Below are 16,718 nucleotides of genomic sequence, written 5' to 3'. Positions count from 1 at the left end.
GACATTGTGCAAAGTCGAGCCTATGAAATCTTTCACAGAAAGCTGACAAACCTTTTCGAATTGCTCTTACGTATGTGGAACAAAATATTCCTGTCAGGAATTTCCCAATTTAACGGTCCAGCCCAATCACTATAGATTGTCACCAACGTCAGTAAGTTATGCCCCAGCAGATCTTGCAATGAGCTTTTTAGCATCCAAGTCAAAAAAGCAGACAACCAAAAATTTGAGAAAGTCTTTAATTGGAAAGATGTCAAAACAAGGGAATATTTAACCCCACAAAAAGCTCTTAACCATTAAAATTATAGAAGAAAAAAAATATCTTAAATAGAAAAATAAAGTTGAGGAAGTGCCCCAGAAGAAAGAAGAGTTTATATTAGATTATTTCAGAAGGTTCAACATCAAAATAAGCGTATTTTTCAGAAAGTTGGTGGAATCCACATGGATTACAAGAATATTTGCCAAAACCAAAGAACTTGATTTTCCATATGTAAAAACTCAAAACAGTTAGCAAAATGAATGACTTGCTCAAAATACATTATTGGAAAAATGTAAAACATTGTAGAGAAGACTTTAAGAGGTCTGCAATGAGAGTGGGAGGGAATAAACATGCCAAAAAAAAAATCAGGACAGCATTCATTAATCAGTATTTAGAAGATAACAGTGGGCCAATGCCTTCACAATACTCCCAAAGTAAAACTATTTTCAACCTGAAATGTTATACCCAGCCAACCAATTCATAGAATGTGACAAGAAACATTCAATATCCCAAGACATTGATCTTCACACATTTTCTCAGGAAGCGGTATTTAGAAGTGGTAAGAGGGTGTAGAGTGGGGCTGTGGGGAATATTGTGTTTGGGAGGCAGCATCACCTACTCAGAGTGGTGGTTCAAGTCCATCTGCTGATCCACATAGAATCTGCTCCCCACTAATATACCTGGGAAAGCCACTGAGGATGGCCTAAGCGCTTGGGCTCCCGCTACCAAGGACTCCCCCACTCCTGGCTTTGGCTTGGCCAGCCCAGGCACTTGTGGCTTTTGGAAACTGATTTAGCAAATGAACAGTATATCCCTCTGTCTCTATTTGCCTGTTGTCACTCTACCTTTCTTTCTTTCTTCTTTTTAAGATTCGTTTGCTTATTTTATTGGAAGGATTTACAAAGAGAAGGAGAAACAGAGAGAAAGATGTTTCATTCACTGGTTCACTCCTCAAGTGGCCACAATGGCTGGAGTTGAGCCGAAGCTAGGCAACTCTTCTGGGTCTCCCACAAGGGTGCAGGGTCTCAAGGCTTTGGGCTGTCCTCTACTGCTTTGCCAAGCCATAGGCAGGGAGTGGATGGGAAGTGGAGTAGCTGGGACATGAACTGGCACCCACACAGGATCCTGACACATGCAAGGGGAGGAGTTTAGCCACTGAGCTACCATGCTGAATCACTCTACCTTTCAAATAAATAAATGCTAGAAAAAAAAAAGGAAGGGAAGGGTAAGGGAGGATTTTAACACATACCCAAGAGATGTGCAACAAACTTGGAGAGTAAAGCCAATCCAAACTGAATTATACCCAAACCAAAAACACACCTAAACATGAAAACTGAGTGTATCTGAAGATATTAAAAGGAGGCTGGCACAAATTATGGAAAATCTGAAGATAAATTACTAGCACAAAAATACAAGCAAAAAAATTCCCTGAAAAAAACAACACATGGGAAGAAAAGTTGTTATAAAACATGGCTTACTCCGAATACTGATATAATCTAAATTATAACTATAATAGAACTAACAGTACTAAATCAAATTATAAAACTAAAACTGTGACAAATATAATTAGAAGATGGTAAAAATGTGTATCCATAGGAGTAAAATAATGCTGAAAACAGTTTCAACACCATAAAAGTTGATTTGGTGCCTAAAATTGAAAAACCAAAGTGGCAAAATAAGGCAAACGACTTAATGATGTGAAAATAAGAAATGTGTAAATCAATGGAGTTGAAAGTTACCTCTGAAAAGCAGAAAACAGTGTTGCTACTTATTTAACTGTTCTGAGTTTTTTTTTTACACTAAGTGTATTATAAACAGTGAAAATGCAAATTTAAGAAGGTATCTTCTTGGGCCCGGCATGATAGAGTAGTGGTTAAGGTCCTCACCTTGAGCATGCCGGTATCCCATATGGGCACCGGTTCTAATCCCAGCAGCTCCAGTTCCTATCCAGCTCCCTGCTTGTGGCCTGGGAAAGCAGTGGAGGACGGCCCAAAGCCTTGGGACCCTGCACCCACTTGGGAGACCAGGAAAGAAGTTCCTGGCTCCTGGCTTTGGATCAGTGCAGCACTGGTCACTGCGGCCACTTGGGGAGTGAATCATCGGATGGAAGATTTTCCTCTCTGTCTCTCCTCCTCTCTGTACATCTGCCTTTCCAATGAAAATAAATAAATCTTAAAAAAAAAAAAAGATATCTTCTTACAGCATAGAAAGTAACAAAATTAAAATCCTCTGAGCAACAGCTGCTATTACTCATATTGGTAAATGTAAGTTAGGATAACATCTTCAGCAGGGAAGAATTCTATATATAAATCAAATATTGTATTTACATGTGGTACACCAATTCTTATATAAAATCTAAATCTCACTCAAAGTTGAAGCACAGGATACAGAAACTGGCTTAGAAGGCCACATTCCCTGGGTATACAAGCAGACCAAGCTCTCCTTTGGCAGCACCATTCTGACTTAATCTAAAAGCCATACAATTCCTATTTTTTGAACCAGGTAACACGTTACCTTATTTTTTTTTAATGACTTGCAGTCTATATACATCAGTGATATGTCTTACGTTATAAAACACAATATCTGACCGTACTTATTTATATAAGGCTATTTGTCATGACATTAAATATGCATGGATCACAGTGCTTTTGAATTAAAAAGCTTTTAGTCATTTTTACAATCAGTACCTATTAAGAATAATCCCCCCTTCTATTTTGTGGCTTATGTGAAGAGTTTCAAAACCAAATAATTGAAATTTTTCTTTTATAGCATAGAATAACAAATAGGCAGAGACTAATAAAGAAAATAACTCCTTGAATAACCACAATTTTAGTGAGTCTAAAGAAAATAAGAAAAGGACAACTTATTGTGTCATGGATAATGAGTGCATGAAAAGCTAAATTTCAAAGACTTGTGTATTTAAGTTGATTCAAAATATCTTACTAAGCCCTATATGTAGTGTTGGAAAGATTTCTTCCTCTGTGCTGATAACAGTAATTTCATTTTTGTCATCACTCTTCAAAACTACTGATTTAGTCACACTTGATTTATTCCTGCTTCAAAAAAGAAACCAGAAACCCTGGCTATCCCTTGGAGTACTTGTTGAGATCAGGTCTGGCCAAGTACCTTCTGTCCACTATGAAGTCAAAGAGTCTCGAAGGACAAGAGAAACTGTGAACAAGACATCCTAGCAACATAGCTGTCTTTCCTGCCCAGAAATGGCATTTCTGTGGTCCCACATTTATTCATCTGACAAAAGTTTACACTCTATGTGCAAGGTATCGTACTAGGTGCTACAATGTAGAAACAATAACAAAACTGCTATATATACAGGATCTGAGCTAGTCCTTGAGAGTTTTCCTGATTTGAAAAAGAATACCACTATTTGATTCATTTAGAAAGCCAAGAACATGAATGAGGATGGTTATCCTACTTTCAGCCCAGCATATACTTTTGCCTTTGTCAGATCAGTCATAATTCAAAACAAATAAGGCACATTTAAAAAAAATCCCCCCTTTAATTGATCAAAGTAAAGCCATGACATTTCATTTGGTAACCTGCTCAGAATTATAAAAATCATTTAATTTGGCCCAGCCCATACTGTCCAGGACAAAACTTCCAGACAATTTTAATCCCATCCATCTCGGTTCTTATAAACTGTATATTTTTAAAAATCTTCAACATCTTAAACATGACGCTCTCAGTGCGAAGAATATTAGAGCTGGATGTGACATTTATGTCCTTGATAAGCCTCGATTATCCAGGTCCTTTACCTGCAATATAAAAATGCCAGTTTGATATTCATAATCAGGTTAACTTTGGAAAGCTTTTCTACTGCAATGCACTCACCCAGAACGAGAGGAAGTATTCTGGGTTCTGCTGCCTGGTTTGGTGTTTGGACACATAAGCATAGCAGATTAAAGACTCGTTTTTCTTTGATTAGCCTTTTAAAGTACTTCTGTGAGGGTAAGTGTAAATTTTCTATGCTCCACGTAGATCAAGGGTTCTCTAGCTTATGTAAAGAGATAGAGTAACCTACTGTGGGACTTCATGTGACTACGCAGTAAGTTCTTTTATGAGTGATGCAGTTCAAGAACACAAATGTGAGCATGTTTGACACAGATTACTACACTAACTGGGATTCCTGCACTCCGTGTCAGCTAGCTTCATTCCTGATTGCAGCTTCTTGCTGATATGTATCCAGAGAGACAGCAGCTAATGGCTCAAGTACTTAGGTCCCTGCCACCTATCTAGCAAACTTGAACTGAGTTCTAGACTCGTGGCTTCAGCCTGGCCAAGCCCTGAGTGTTGCAGGCATTTGAGCAATGTAATAGCAGATGGGACATCAGTGTCTGTTCTGTCTTTCAAATCAATAAAAACAATTCAACACACAAATGGGTGGGCATTTGGCTTAGCACTGGAGACCTTGTACCCCATCACAGAGCACCAGAGTTCTATATCCTACCACAGGTCCTAACACAGGGTCCTGCTAACATACACTTTGGGAAGCAGCAATAATGGCTCAAGTAATTGGTTTTCTGGGGTACATGGAAGACCCAGATTGTCCAGTCCTAACTGATGTAGGCATTTGGGAGTTGACCCAGATGACTGCCTTCTCCAAGTCTCAAATTTTAAAAGAAAATACATGAACTTTCTGTACCTCTGCCCCACCAAATGTAACAGTGATTGAAACATGCTGACCTAGGTGTCAACCAGAAAACAACACTGTAACAATTGCCAAAATGACAGTCAATGGAGATGTCTCCTAAGAACAATCTTAGATGCCAGCAGACATCACAAGAAATGTCTCTTTTCTGAGAAATACATGGCCCATTTTCTAAGCATTCCAGTTTATCTGCAGACATGAGAGCTGTTTTCTGAGTCGGGTTACCACTGGTTTACCATCTGCTCACCTTGTATATCCTGACCAGCCAATGCTCTGTGGTATAAGCCTCCTCCAGCACATCAAGCTCAAAGTCTTTATTCCCAATCTCAGCATTTCGGACACGGTCAAAACCTGGTGGACGTTCTAAAAAGGGACAAAAAGAACACACTTCTTTCTATAGTGCTAATTGCCTAAAAAGACTGTAAGTCAGTTTGGTACATCATCTGCTACACACACACGGTTATTCACAGTCTGCAGTTTGGTTAAAGGGTAGAATCTACAAAAAGGCGATCAAGCATCAAGGCTGGACCAAGTGTTACCATATTCAACACCTGTCCGAGATGATGTAGATGATGTATATCAGAGTCCATGGAGTTCTTTATCTGTTTCGTGAGAGATAGATGGCTAACTCCCAAGCCCCTCTAGTCCCAAGGATTGTTATGTACATGGCTCTGTAACACATTGGTCACCAAAGAGTAACAGAGGCCTTACTCTACTTCAGAAATTCTCTCCCAAGTACAGAAAACACAATGGAAGACAGAAGGAATGACTTAGCTGATCAAACTACTCTCAACGTATTGATCAGAAAAAATGAGAAGTCTTGTCTTTCCATTTTTTCACCTCAAAACCTGTTACTGAGACAATACAAATTACGGTCAGGTGTTTTTTTTTTTCTCCCTTGGAGCCCCTCCTGCCACTAATGCAGGAGCTCTCTTTCTTTCCTAAATAAATCATACTTTGACAAAACTTTAGTTATGAGCCAGCATTATTATGTAGCAAATTAAGCCTCCATCTACAGTGCCAGCATCCCATGTGAGCACAGGTCTGGAGTCCAAGCTACTCCACTTGTGGTCTAACTCCCTGCTTATGTGCATGGGAAACCAGTGGAAGATGGTCCAAGTCCTTGGGCTCCTGCACCCACATGGCAGATCCAAAAGAAGCTCCTGCCTCCCAACTAGCCTAGCTTCAGCTATTGGCAGCCACTGGGGGAGTGAACCAGCACATGGGAAATCTCTGTGTCTTCACTTCTTCTTCTGTAAATCTCTCGGTAAATAAAAATAATCTTTAAAAAAAATTACAGTTGACAGTACAGATCTAGGGGAAATCTTTGGGGTCTTGCTTAAGATGTCACTTGAACGTAGGAATCCACCATGAGGGGAGGGTATGGGGAAGGGCTGGGAGAATCCCAGAGCCTATGAAACTGTGTCACGTAATGCAATGTAATTAATAATAATAATAAAAAAAAGATGTCACTTGAAACACTGGCACATCGGCCCAGCATGGTGGCCTAGCAGCTAAAGTCCTCGCCTTGATCGTGCCAGGATCCCATATGGGCGCCGGTCCTAATCCTGGCGGCCCCGCTTTCCATCCAGTTCCCTGCTTGTGGCCTGGGAAAGCAGTCGAGGATGGCCCAAAGCCTTGGGACCCTGCACCTGCGTGGGAGACCCGGAAGTGCTCCTGGCTTCGGGTCGGCGCAGCACTGGTCATTGTGGTCACTTGGGGAGTGAATCATTGGATGGAAGATCTTCCTCTCTGTCTCTACTCCTCTGTATATCTGACTTTGCAATAAAAATAAATAAATTAAAAAAAAAAAAAAAAAAAACCACTGGCACCACCCCATGTCTCAGTGCGGGAGTTTGAGTCCTGGCTTGGATCCCAATGATAACTTTGTGTTAACAAGCATCCCAGGAGGCAACAGGTAGTGGCTCAAGTTGTTAGGTCCCGGCAACACGTTGGCCATCTGGACTGAGTTCTAGGTTCCTGGTTGTGGCCTGGAGCATTTGAGGAGTGAGTCAACAAACAGAAAGGAAACCAATCTTTGTCTCTTATTAAAAAATTTAATAAAAAACAAAAAAAGAATCTGGAGCTAGTTCTAAACTCTGACCCTACCACCAGTCATATGCCATTAGGAAGTTAACATAAGTAACTTACTTATACCTCAATTTCTTTGTATAAAGTGACAATGGTACTAGTGTCTATCTTTAGGTGACTAGGTTTTGGGGTTCTTTTTAAGAGTTAACAGACAAAAAGCACTGTAGGCAGGACCTGGCATGTGGAAAAACTCATTAGAGTAGAAGACACCATCATTCATGTTGTTAAATCTCACTCACTGGCTTCCGTGTAGACCTGTCCGAAGCGGTAGTAACACATCTTGTACATGAGACAGTTGAGCAGCACAGGAGAGCCTTCACGGTCTACTCGGAATTCCCCAGTTGGAGTATAATAGTCATTTTCCTTGATATGTTTGCCTGTGTCTGTGCTGCCTCCAATCCGAACCATCCAAAGAAACTTGTTGATATCTAGGTGAAAAATAAAAAACTGCTACATCACAAAGGTTGCTGGAGTAAAATAACCTAATGAAAAGGCAGCAATTTCTAACACAAAATCCTATGATATTTTTTTAAAGGGAAACGATGGCAATTAGCTTAAATTTTTAAAAATAGAAATGATGTGGGCATATTTTCCTCAAAACTTGTTAACTATTCTTAAAACATTATTATTTTCCTAAGATCCTATATTACTACTCTAGACTTAAGCTACAATTGAAACTACATGTGGGAGGCTGGCATTATAGGCAGCAAGTTAAGCCACTGCCTGCAAGGCCAGCACCCTATATGGGCACCAGGTTCTGGCTGCTCCATTTCTGATCCAGCTCCCTGCTAATGCACCTGGAAAAGCAGAGGATGACACATGTGCTTGGAACAGGATGAAATTCCTGGCTCCTGGCTTTGCACTGGCCCAGCCCTGGCAGTCACAGCCATCTGGGGAGTGAACCTGCAGATGTAAGATCTCTCTGCTTCTCCCTTGATCTCTGTTCACTCTGCCTTTCAAATAAGCAAATCTTTATCAAAAAAAATTGATGTTAGAGATCACCTGACACCAGGCTACTGAAGGTTGTAGTCACTACTCACAAGTCACTGCTAAGCACAGTACAAATTAAGATGCGTTATAAGAAAAAAAAAAAAATACATACCAGATTTGTAGGACTTAGAAAAGAAAAAAAGGAAAACCACAATGAGTAAAATATACAAATTTAATGTTTTGACATGGAGATCCAATTACTTGAGCCGTTATCATTACATCACAGGGCCTGCATTAGTAGAAGCTGGAGTTGGGAGCCGCCGCTAGGGCGCTGGGAATTTCATCCACGTACGTGCTCATTGTCTACTTGTTTTTGAAAGTTTGACTATGAAAGTCCTGTTATGGTCCTTTTCCCCCCATTGACTTAATTTTTTCATGGTCAAATCTCACTTTTATAGTCGAATGCCTTTAGAAAAAGTGTAAAAATGAGTTTGCAGTACTTAGCATAAAAATGCTCAAAACAAGTAGGCATTTAGCAAAAAACAGGATAAGATGATACATCCCATACTGGACTACATGGGTGGAGGATCTTGGTCTCTCCTTCTCTCTATAAATCTGCCTTTCCAATAAATATAAGTAAATCTTTTTTAAAAATGCAGACATGAGAATGGTATACTTATTTTGATATAGCTGATCGTTTAGAAAGACATTATGTGGCTCCTTCTATATGAGTGCTAGACAGTGCACAGCATTAACCTAGGGGGCAGCAGGTTTACCAACAAAGTAGACAGAGGAGTATGCTCCTTGCTGACCTGCAATTACAAAGTTACAGACCGGGCCCGGCGGCGTGGCCTAGCAGCTAAAGTCCTCGCCTTGAAAGCCACGGGATCCCATATGGGCGCCGGTTCTAATCCCGGCAGCTCCACTTCCCATCCAGCTCCCTGCTTGTGGCCTGGGAAAGCAGTTGAGGACGGCCCAATGCATTGGGACCCTGCACCCGCGTGGGAGACCCGGAAGAGGTTCCAGGTTCCCAGCTTCGGATCAGCGCGCATCGGCCCGTTGCGGCTCACTTGGGGAGTGAATCATCGGGTGGAAGATCTTCCTCTCTGTCTCTCCTCCTCTGTGTATATCTGGCTGTAATAAAATGAATAAATCTTTAAAAAAAAAAAAAAACAACAAAGTTACAGACCACCAATGCATATGTATGAGAAGCCAACATTCAACACTCTGAGGCTCCATAGATACCTACACCTCCTCTGGCTCAGGATATCCCTCTTGGAATGTATCATTCTCTGCATTGTTCTTAGGGACAATGGGAAATCAACTGCGTTTATTTCACTGGTTATTACAAAAAATATTACTGATCCATAAAATATAATATTCCCACTAAATAATCAAAAATGATTCTAGAAGATACCATGGCTGTTAAGAACAGACTCTGAGATCCAAACTGCCTCAGTTTGGATTCTAGAACTGCCAAGTCAATCTATGTGACTCTGAGCAAGTTAATTAATCTCTCTATGCTTTAGTTTCTTCATCTGTGAAGTTAAAAAAATAATACCTACAACAATACATTTGCTATAGTATTTTGAATATAAAACATGTAACATATTGTCACATAATAAGCAGTCAAAGGATAGTGCTCCCAGGTGTGGCTCCTAACTCCAGCTTCGTATTAATACAGACCTTGTGATGTAGTGACAGTGACCCAAGTAAACGGATCTTTACCACTTCTACTGGAAACCCAGCCTGGGACTCTGGCTTCAGTCTCAAGTCAGCACAGCTGCTACGGGCATATAGGGAATGAACTAGCAGATACAAGATCTTAGCATCTATAAGTTTATTTCTATTTCTTTGCCTTTAAAATAAATAAAAACAAATTTTACAATTTTAAAAACAAGTACAAGAATGTTCCCAAAGTACTGCTCATAACAATCTAAAGTGTCCATGAACTTGCCCACAGCGCAAATATTCATGAACCTTAAAGGCACGCAAACTGTGCTACATTCACACAATGTAATCCTATACAGGGATGAGAAGGAGTAAGTTGTAACTGCATGTAACACACCCACAACATAAATACATCCTTGCAAACAGAATATCCAAAAAATTCAGAGGTCAAAACACTTCATTGTATAGTATTCCAAAATAATAAAATTCAAAAACAGATAAAAATTCACATGTATTTATGCTAAAACCTATCAAATTAGACATTTTTAAAATATGCAGTGTAGTATGCCAGTTATGTCTCAACAAATCTGTTTCAAAACCAAATGGTGGGCCTGGTGTGGTAGCCTAGTGACTAAAGTCCCCTCGCCTGGCACACACTGGGATCCCATGTGCGCCAGTTCATATAACGGCAGCCCTGCCTCCCATCCAACTTCTTCCTTGTGACCTGAGAAAGCAGTCGATAATGGCCCAAAGCCTTGGGACTCTGAGTCCACATGGGAAACCTAGAAGAGGCTTCTGGTTCCTGCCTCGGGATTGGCTCAGCTCTGGCTGTTGCGGCCACTTGGCGAGTGAATCATCGGATGGAAGCTCTTCCTTCCCCTCTGTCTCTCCCCCTCTCTGTATATCTGACTTTCCAATAAAAATAAACGGATGTTTAACAAAACCAAATAGTATAAGAGAATTCAGTATTGCATTTAGAGTAGATATTGCACGGGATTGTAACAAATGTTAGAATACAAGTAATATTTTGTTTCTTGGCCTAGGAGTTGGATACAAGTTTCTTTTTCTGTGCAACTCATCAAGCTGTACACCTAAACATCTGCACTTTTTTTTTCAGATTTATTGATTTTTATGGGAAGTCACATATACAGAAAGGAGAAGAAAGAGATCTTCCATCCACATGGCCAGAACTGAGCTGATATGAAGCCAGGAGCCTCCTCCTGGTCTCCCACAAGGGTGGTAGAGTCTCAAGGCCTTCAGCTGTCCTTGACTGATTTCCCAGACCACAAGCAAGGAGCTGAATGGGAAGCGGGGCTGCTGGTACATGAACCGGTGCCCATATGGGGACCAGGTGCGTGCAAAGTAAGGATGTTAGCCACTAGGCTACTGCACTAGGCCCTGCACCTTTTTAAACATTATACTTCAATGTAAAATTGCCTTAAAAATTCATGCAATAGGGCCTGGCGGCGTGGCCTAGCGGCTAAAGTCCTTGCCTTGAAAGCCCCGGGATCCCATATGGGCACCGGTTCTAATCCCACCAGCTCCACTTCCCATCCAGCTCCATGCTTGTGGCCTGGGAAAGCAGTCAAGGACGGCCCAATGCATTGGGACACGGCACCTGCGTGGGAGACCCGGAAGAGGTTCCAGGTTCCCAGCTTCGGATCAGCGCACATCGGCCCGTTGCAGCTCACTTGGGGAGTGAATCATCGGGTGGAAGATCTTCCTCTCTGTCTCTCCTCCTCTGTGTATATCTGGCTGTAATAAAATGAATAAATCTTAAAAAAAAAAAAAAATTCATGCAATACTGCAGAAAGTGTGCAGAAAATGCAACTAAAAGGTAAATATTTCTTGGCATAAAAACACTTTGAAATCCACGTATCACTTTTCATGATCTGCACTGTTCTGTGACCTTTCTGAAGAGTCCTCAATGGACTTCAAAAATCAGTGAAAATATAAAACCAGTCGATCACATTTGATATTGAGACATAAGAATGTTAAGTACTAGAAAATTAGCTGAGTTAGGGCTCTGACTACTGAATTAAGTTGGAGGGCATTTTTTAAAATGACAAATCTTTAAAACTGTTCAACTTCTCAAAGGTAACTAGGTTTTTAACTTAACATAAACTATTTTGAAGCTACATTTGGATGTTTCTTCTAAAATATCTTTTTGCCATTGTATGGAACAAGAGATCATATGCCATTTTATATATTATATATTCACTTGCTATTATATATATTATCATAAATATGTTCAATATCTATTTTATACACACAGTGTCTTTAAAAGAATTCTTGTAAAATGTATATGGTTAAAAATTGTTCACAGATTTTGGATCTTTTTTTTTTTTTTGCATCAAAATAAACACACCGACTTGTTATAGCTGACCAGGAGTTAGTTTGTGTCACTAAGAAAAATAAGGCAGTAGCAGCTTGAAAAGAGCCCTATTCAGTAATGTGAATTCCACTACATTTGAAGCAAAAACATCACATTCACAGGGAAGTCTGGCTGGAAGAATACTGAAATCAATGACATGTAATAAAAAGTTTACGGGACAATGCCCCTAAGAAGCCAGCAATGTACAAGTGGATCATTTATTTTAAGATGGGACAAGGTAGTATTGAAGAGATGTAGCCCACAGTAGCAGACCAGCCACATCAATCTGTAAGGAAAAATAAATCTTGCTCATGCCTGAATAGAAGACAATGGATGAGTAACAGCAGAAACGGGTAATACCATAGACATTTCAACTGGTTCAGCTTACACACTGCTGATAGAAAAATTGAAGTGAAGCTAACTTTTAGCTGAAGTACCAAAACCAGCTGCACACAGATTGTCTTCGGACAAAAACAGCTCTTAGTGGAAATTCTCAACAAGAGGGATCAAGATGCTGAAGTATTTCTTAACAACACTGGAAGAGGAGATGAAACAGATTTCCCAGTACAATCTTGAAGACGATCCACAACCAACACATGACTACATAAGGTAGAGAAGTGGTCCCTCAAAGCAGAAATGGACCAGTCAAAAGCAAAGATCAATGGCAACAGCTGGGATGCCCAACTCAGTTTGCTTTTGACCTTTTAGAGGCCAAACAACAGTAACATCTGTTTATTTGAATGTTTCACAGAAAAACACCCAAGAAATCTTCACCAGGGAGTCCGCCACCCTAGCAATGATCCTGCTTATTCCTCTCATCCAACAAAGGCAACTTTGCATGAGTTTTGATGGAAAATCATTAGCATCCACTACAGATCCCTATTTTGGCTCCTTTTCACATCTTGTTGTTTCCTAATCTTAAGGAACCCACCCATTTTTCTTCACTTAAAAACGTAAAAGTTAACCATGTGTTGACATGGTTAAATCCCTAGGATCCTCAGTCTTCAGGGATGGAACAACTGACTGATATCCTCACTTAGAAGTATCTTGACCTTGAGGGATCTTATGATGAGAAATAAAGATTGCATTCTTTATTTTTATCTTTCAATTCCATGTTTTTGTGAACATTCTAAAGTTCCTCTTGTGTACAATTCAGATTGTGTTTTTTTGGCTAGCAGACAATTACATGGTTTATACCCCATATATGTATTTCTAATTCTTAAGTTCACGTTCATAAACCTTATGTTCTTTATATTACTGATTGTGTAACTATTGTATTTAGGCAGTTTATATCATATCTACATCACAATTATTCACACAAAACTTCAAATAAAAAATACTTTGGAACTTTCCAGAGTATAAAATATCCTGATATGATAAAGGGAACTGAAAATAAAGTCATCTAGTTTTCTCAGAATTCATGCCCTGCAGCTAGAAACAGGATCAAGTACATTACCATCAGAGGAATAACCAGTAAGGCCTCCGAAAATGACCAACACATAGCTGACATCAAGCTCCCTCATAATCTCATAGGCTTTTTCTTCTGTGGATGCCATTGCCTATGAAAATAAATGCACAGTTCTCAGAGAAGATCTCATGTCAGATGATCCCGTCATGAAGAAATATTTTCCACTAGATACTGCATATCAAAGAGTCCTATAATCTTACCTGTCCTACTCGAGAAATATGGGTATTATTCCAGGTGTTATTGTCCACTAAAATTGTCCGATTTGCCATAGCTGTAATCTGGTAGCCATAATCCCACCATGACATAACCTTTGCATCCTAAAGAGAGAAATGGAAATCACAGACTTCTCACTGCCTCAAAAAACAAATACAACAGGAGTAGAAGGACATTCTTCAACTTGATGGTTTTAATCAATTTCTATATAAATTAATTCAGGCTTAACCAGAAACTAAATCTGGGCACCTGTTTCACCATTTATGTAAATCACAAAGTTTTACCAAATATCACATACTATCCTACACTCATAATACTTTGACACTGGATCACTTTATAAAAACCAGCACTGAGGTAAGCACTGTGACTCAGCATGTAAAGCCACCACTTGTGATGACAAATTCCCATGTGAGCATCCCATAAGGGCATCGGTTTGAGTTCTGGATGTTCTCACTTCCAACCCAGCTCCCTGCCAGCACGCATGGGAAAAACAGCAGAAGATGCCCCACGTGCTTGAGCCCCTGCAACCAAGTAGGAGATCCAGAAGAAACTCCTGGCTCCTGGCTTCAGACTGGCTTCAGACTGGCCCAACCCAGGCTGCAGCAGCCATCTGGGGAGGGAACCAGTAGACGAAAGATTTCTTCCTCTCTCCCTCTCTTTCTCTGTAACTCTGCCTTAAAAATGAATTTTTAAATTTTTTAGTTAAAAAAAAATTAAAAACAAAACAAGAACCTTGGTATGCAAAGTGTGAAAATTTATGCAAAACAGCCAAATACATATATATTATATATATTGACAATGTCATATAAAAATACGTTATAGTGATGAAAAGGAAATTAGCAGTTGTGGGATATGATGAGTAAGAACTAAAAGATTCTTAATTTCAATTTCTAACAAATATTAGACATGCTATTCCCAACAGCTACTGCAAAAGAAAATCACTTGAGATCTTCAAAAGGTATACATTAAAATGTTAGAAATTGTTAATATTAAGCAATCACCCTGTTTTCCCTGTTTGTATTTTTATTTTCCTACAGTGAACATGAATTATGCAAAGTCTAGATAATTACTGGTAAGATCACCATAGAAGAGATTCCTGAACTGAATGAAAGTTGACTTTAAAACTGCATTCAAAACTAGGTTTCTAAAACTCTAATTTCTCCAAGCTTTTCACCCATCTGAAGGCTATATAAATCAATAAATATCAAATATCTTCCCTTTGTCCCTTTCCCCACAGTCCCACTCCTCCCCAATCTTTACCTCTGGAGTGTTGTGACGAAGCCAATAATATGCTTCTCGGAAGTCATCAAAAATAATCCTACTGCCATCCCCACCCCGGGCAGACAGCACAATGGAGGGAGAAGAGTATGCCTCGCTGGTCACCCAGGTAGAATGAAAGGTATACGTAATGAGAAAGAAGGCCATGACCAGTATCATCCCACTGGCCACCTAAATGAGAAAGAATTACATAGTAAACCACATTGAATTTGCCCAACACATGACAGCTGCGTACATACAATCGATATATGATAATCAAAATAAACCATGACCTAAATGTATTAATTCTGACCACCTATAACAGTGCTCTGCTATTTTCCCCAACCCAAATGCACACACACATAAATGCAGTTTCCCAAGACGATCTTAGCATTGCTAAATTCTCACCTCATTCTTGATTGGGTATGTAGAATCCTGTTGCTTCTTGCTCTTCTTGTCAGGACGACTAATGTCCAGATTCTTCATGTATGTGGACAGCACCTGAGAGACCCCAATGCCAGAAAGAATGCACATAACAGGTGCCAACACTAGCATCAACCGCACCTAAAGAACACAGGAAGCATGATCAGTTTAATCACTGCTTTACAGATTTCAACGTATTGTAAGATCATATCAACTTACTGATTTTTATCGAATAGGACTTCCCAATGAAAACGCAACACACTTGAAGAAGCTACAGAGCTATGTATTTCTTACACTTTGCTTCAGGTATTTACAGATGTCTATGTGTGCCCTGAGTAATGGTATAACAAAAACTGTATTTGTTAACTGTAGCCTGGGATCAAAAAAGTACAAGACATACTATTTTACTGATATGTATATAAATTTATATACATTTATATTTATATACATATATATTCCTTTTATAAAAATCTAGCACTGAATAATATTCCCAGGCTTCAAGAAAAAATTATCGGGCACGGCACGGTGGCCTAACAGCTAAGATCCTCAACTTGAATATGCCGGGATCCCATACGGTCACTGGTTCTAGCTCCACTTCCCATCCAGCTCCCTGCTTGTGGCCTGGGAAAGCAGTCGAGGACGGCCCAAGGCCTTGGGACCCTGCACCCGTGTGGGAGACCTGAAAGAGCTCCTGGCTTCGGGTTGGCTCAGTCTCGGCCGTTGCGGTCACTTAGGGAGTGAATCATCAGACGTTAGATCTTCCACTCTGTCTCTCCTCTTCTCTGTATATCTGACTTTGTGATAAAAATAAAATAAATCTTTAAAAAAAAGAAAGAATGAACGCAATTATCACCTCCCATTTTAAGACACCCAGGGTCACATTCTCCAATAAAGTACAAAAGTGACTAAGACAAAGCCATGAATCTAAGAAAGCTGGACACCAACCCCGCAAGCAGAATGTGTGTCTTGCACATTCCTTGGACAGATCAACAACAGGCAGCTCTCTAAGTCAGCCTTTCCAGTGATCAGAAAGTAGCACTGGCAGAACCATCAAAACCTCTCCTATCCTGCCAGGCAGAAAAAAACAAGGCGACTCCAGAGTTTGGGGTTGAAGGGTTTGCTAGGACTGAGAGCATTCCTTACCATCACAGCTGAGAAGTACATGCTAGTTACACCATACATGATGATAAAAATCCGGGCATCAGACAGGTTACTGAAGCAGTAATAGAGGCCAACTACAAAACAGGGGAGAGAAGTAAGCAGCTGAGCCCTGTCCATGGAAACCTACAAGGGAAAGTATCTTCAATATATGGTTAATTACAAAAATTTTATCTAGCAATCCCACTTCCACCAATTTATACTAAACACA

At 40.0% G+C, this 16,718-nt stretch overlaps 1 protein-coding gene across 2 annotated transcripts in view; it reads right to left on the bottom strand.

Annotated features, from left to right (window-relative positions):
• Nucleotides 1–3,753: 3,753 nt before the first annotated feature.
• Nucleotides 3,754–16,718, bottom strand: part of STT3A (STT3 oligosaccharyltransferase complex catalytic subunit A) — a 40,739-nt gene continuing 27,774 nt past the window's right edge. For both annotated transcript variants that reach the window (XM_058664063.1, XM_058664064.1), the window contains exons 11-18: nt 16,493–16,584; nt 15,335–15,490; nt 14,930–15,118; nt 13,657–13,773; nt 13,445–13,547; nt 7,253–7,441; nt 5,170–5,285; nt 3,754–4,029 (exon numbers count right to left, since the gene is read on the bottom strand). In XM_058664063.1, the coding sequence (XP_058520046.1) occupies nt 3,991–4,029; nt 5,170–5,285; nt 7,253–7,441; nt 13,445–13,547; nt 13,657–13,773; nt 14,930–15,118; nt 15,335–15,490; nt 16,493–16,584 (1,001 nt within the window). In that variant the 3' untranslated portion in view covers nt 3,754–3,990. The remainder of the gene's footprint in view (nt 4,030–5,169; nt 5,286–7,252; nt 7,442–13,444; nt 13,548–13,656; nt 13,774–14,929; nt 15,119–15,334; nt 15,491–16,492; nt 16,585–16,718) is intronic.

This window comes from Ochotona princeps, chromosome 4, assembly GCF_030435755.1.
Source record: "Ochotona princeps isolate mOchPri1 chromosome 4, mOchPri1.hap1, whole genome shotgun sequence".
In the NCBI taxonomy this organism is placed as follows: domain Eukaryota; kingdom Metazoa; phylum Chordata; class Mammalia; order Lagomorpha; family Ochotonidae; genus Ochotona; species Ochotona princeps.
The sequence above is the reverse complement of the archived record's forward strand: the minus strand, read 5'-3'. Positions and strand labels throughout refer to the sequence as shown.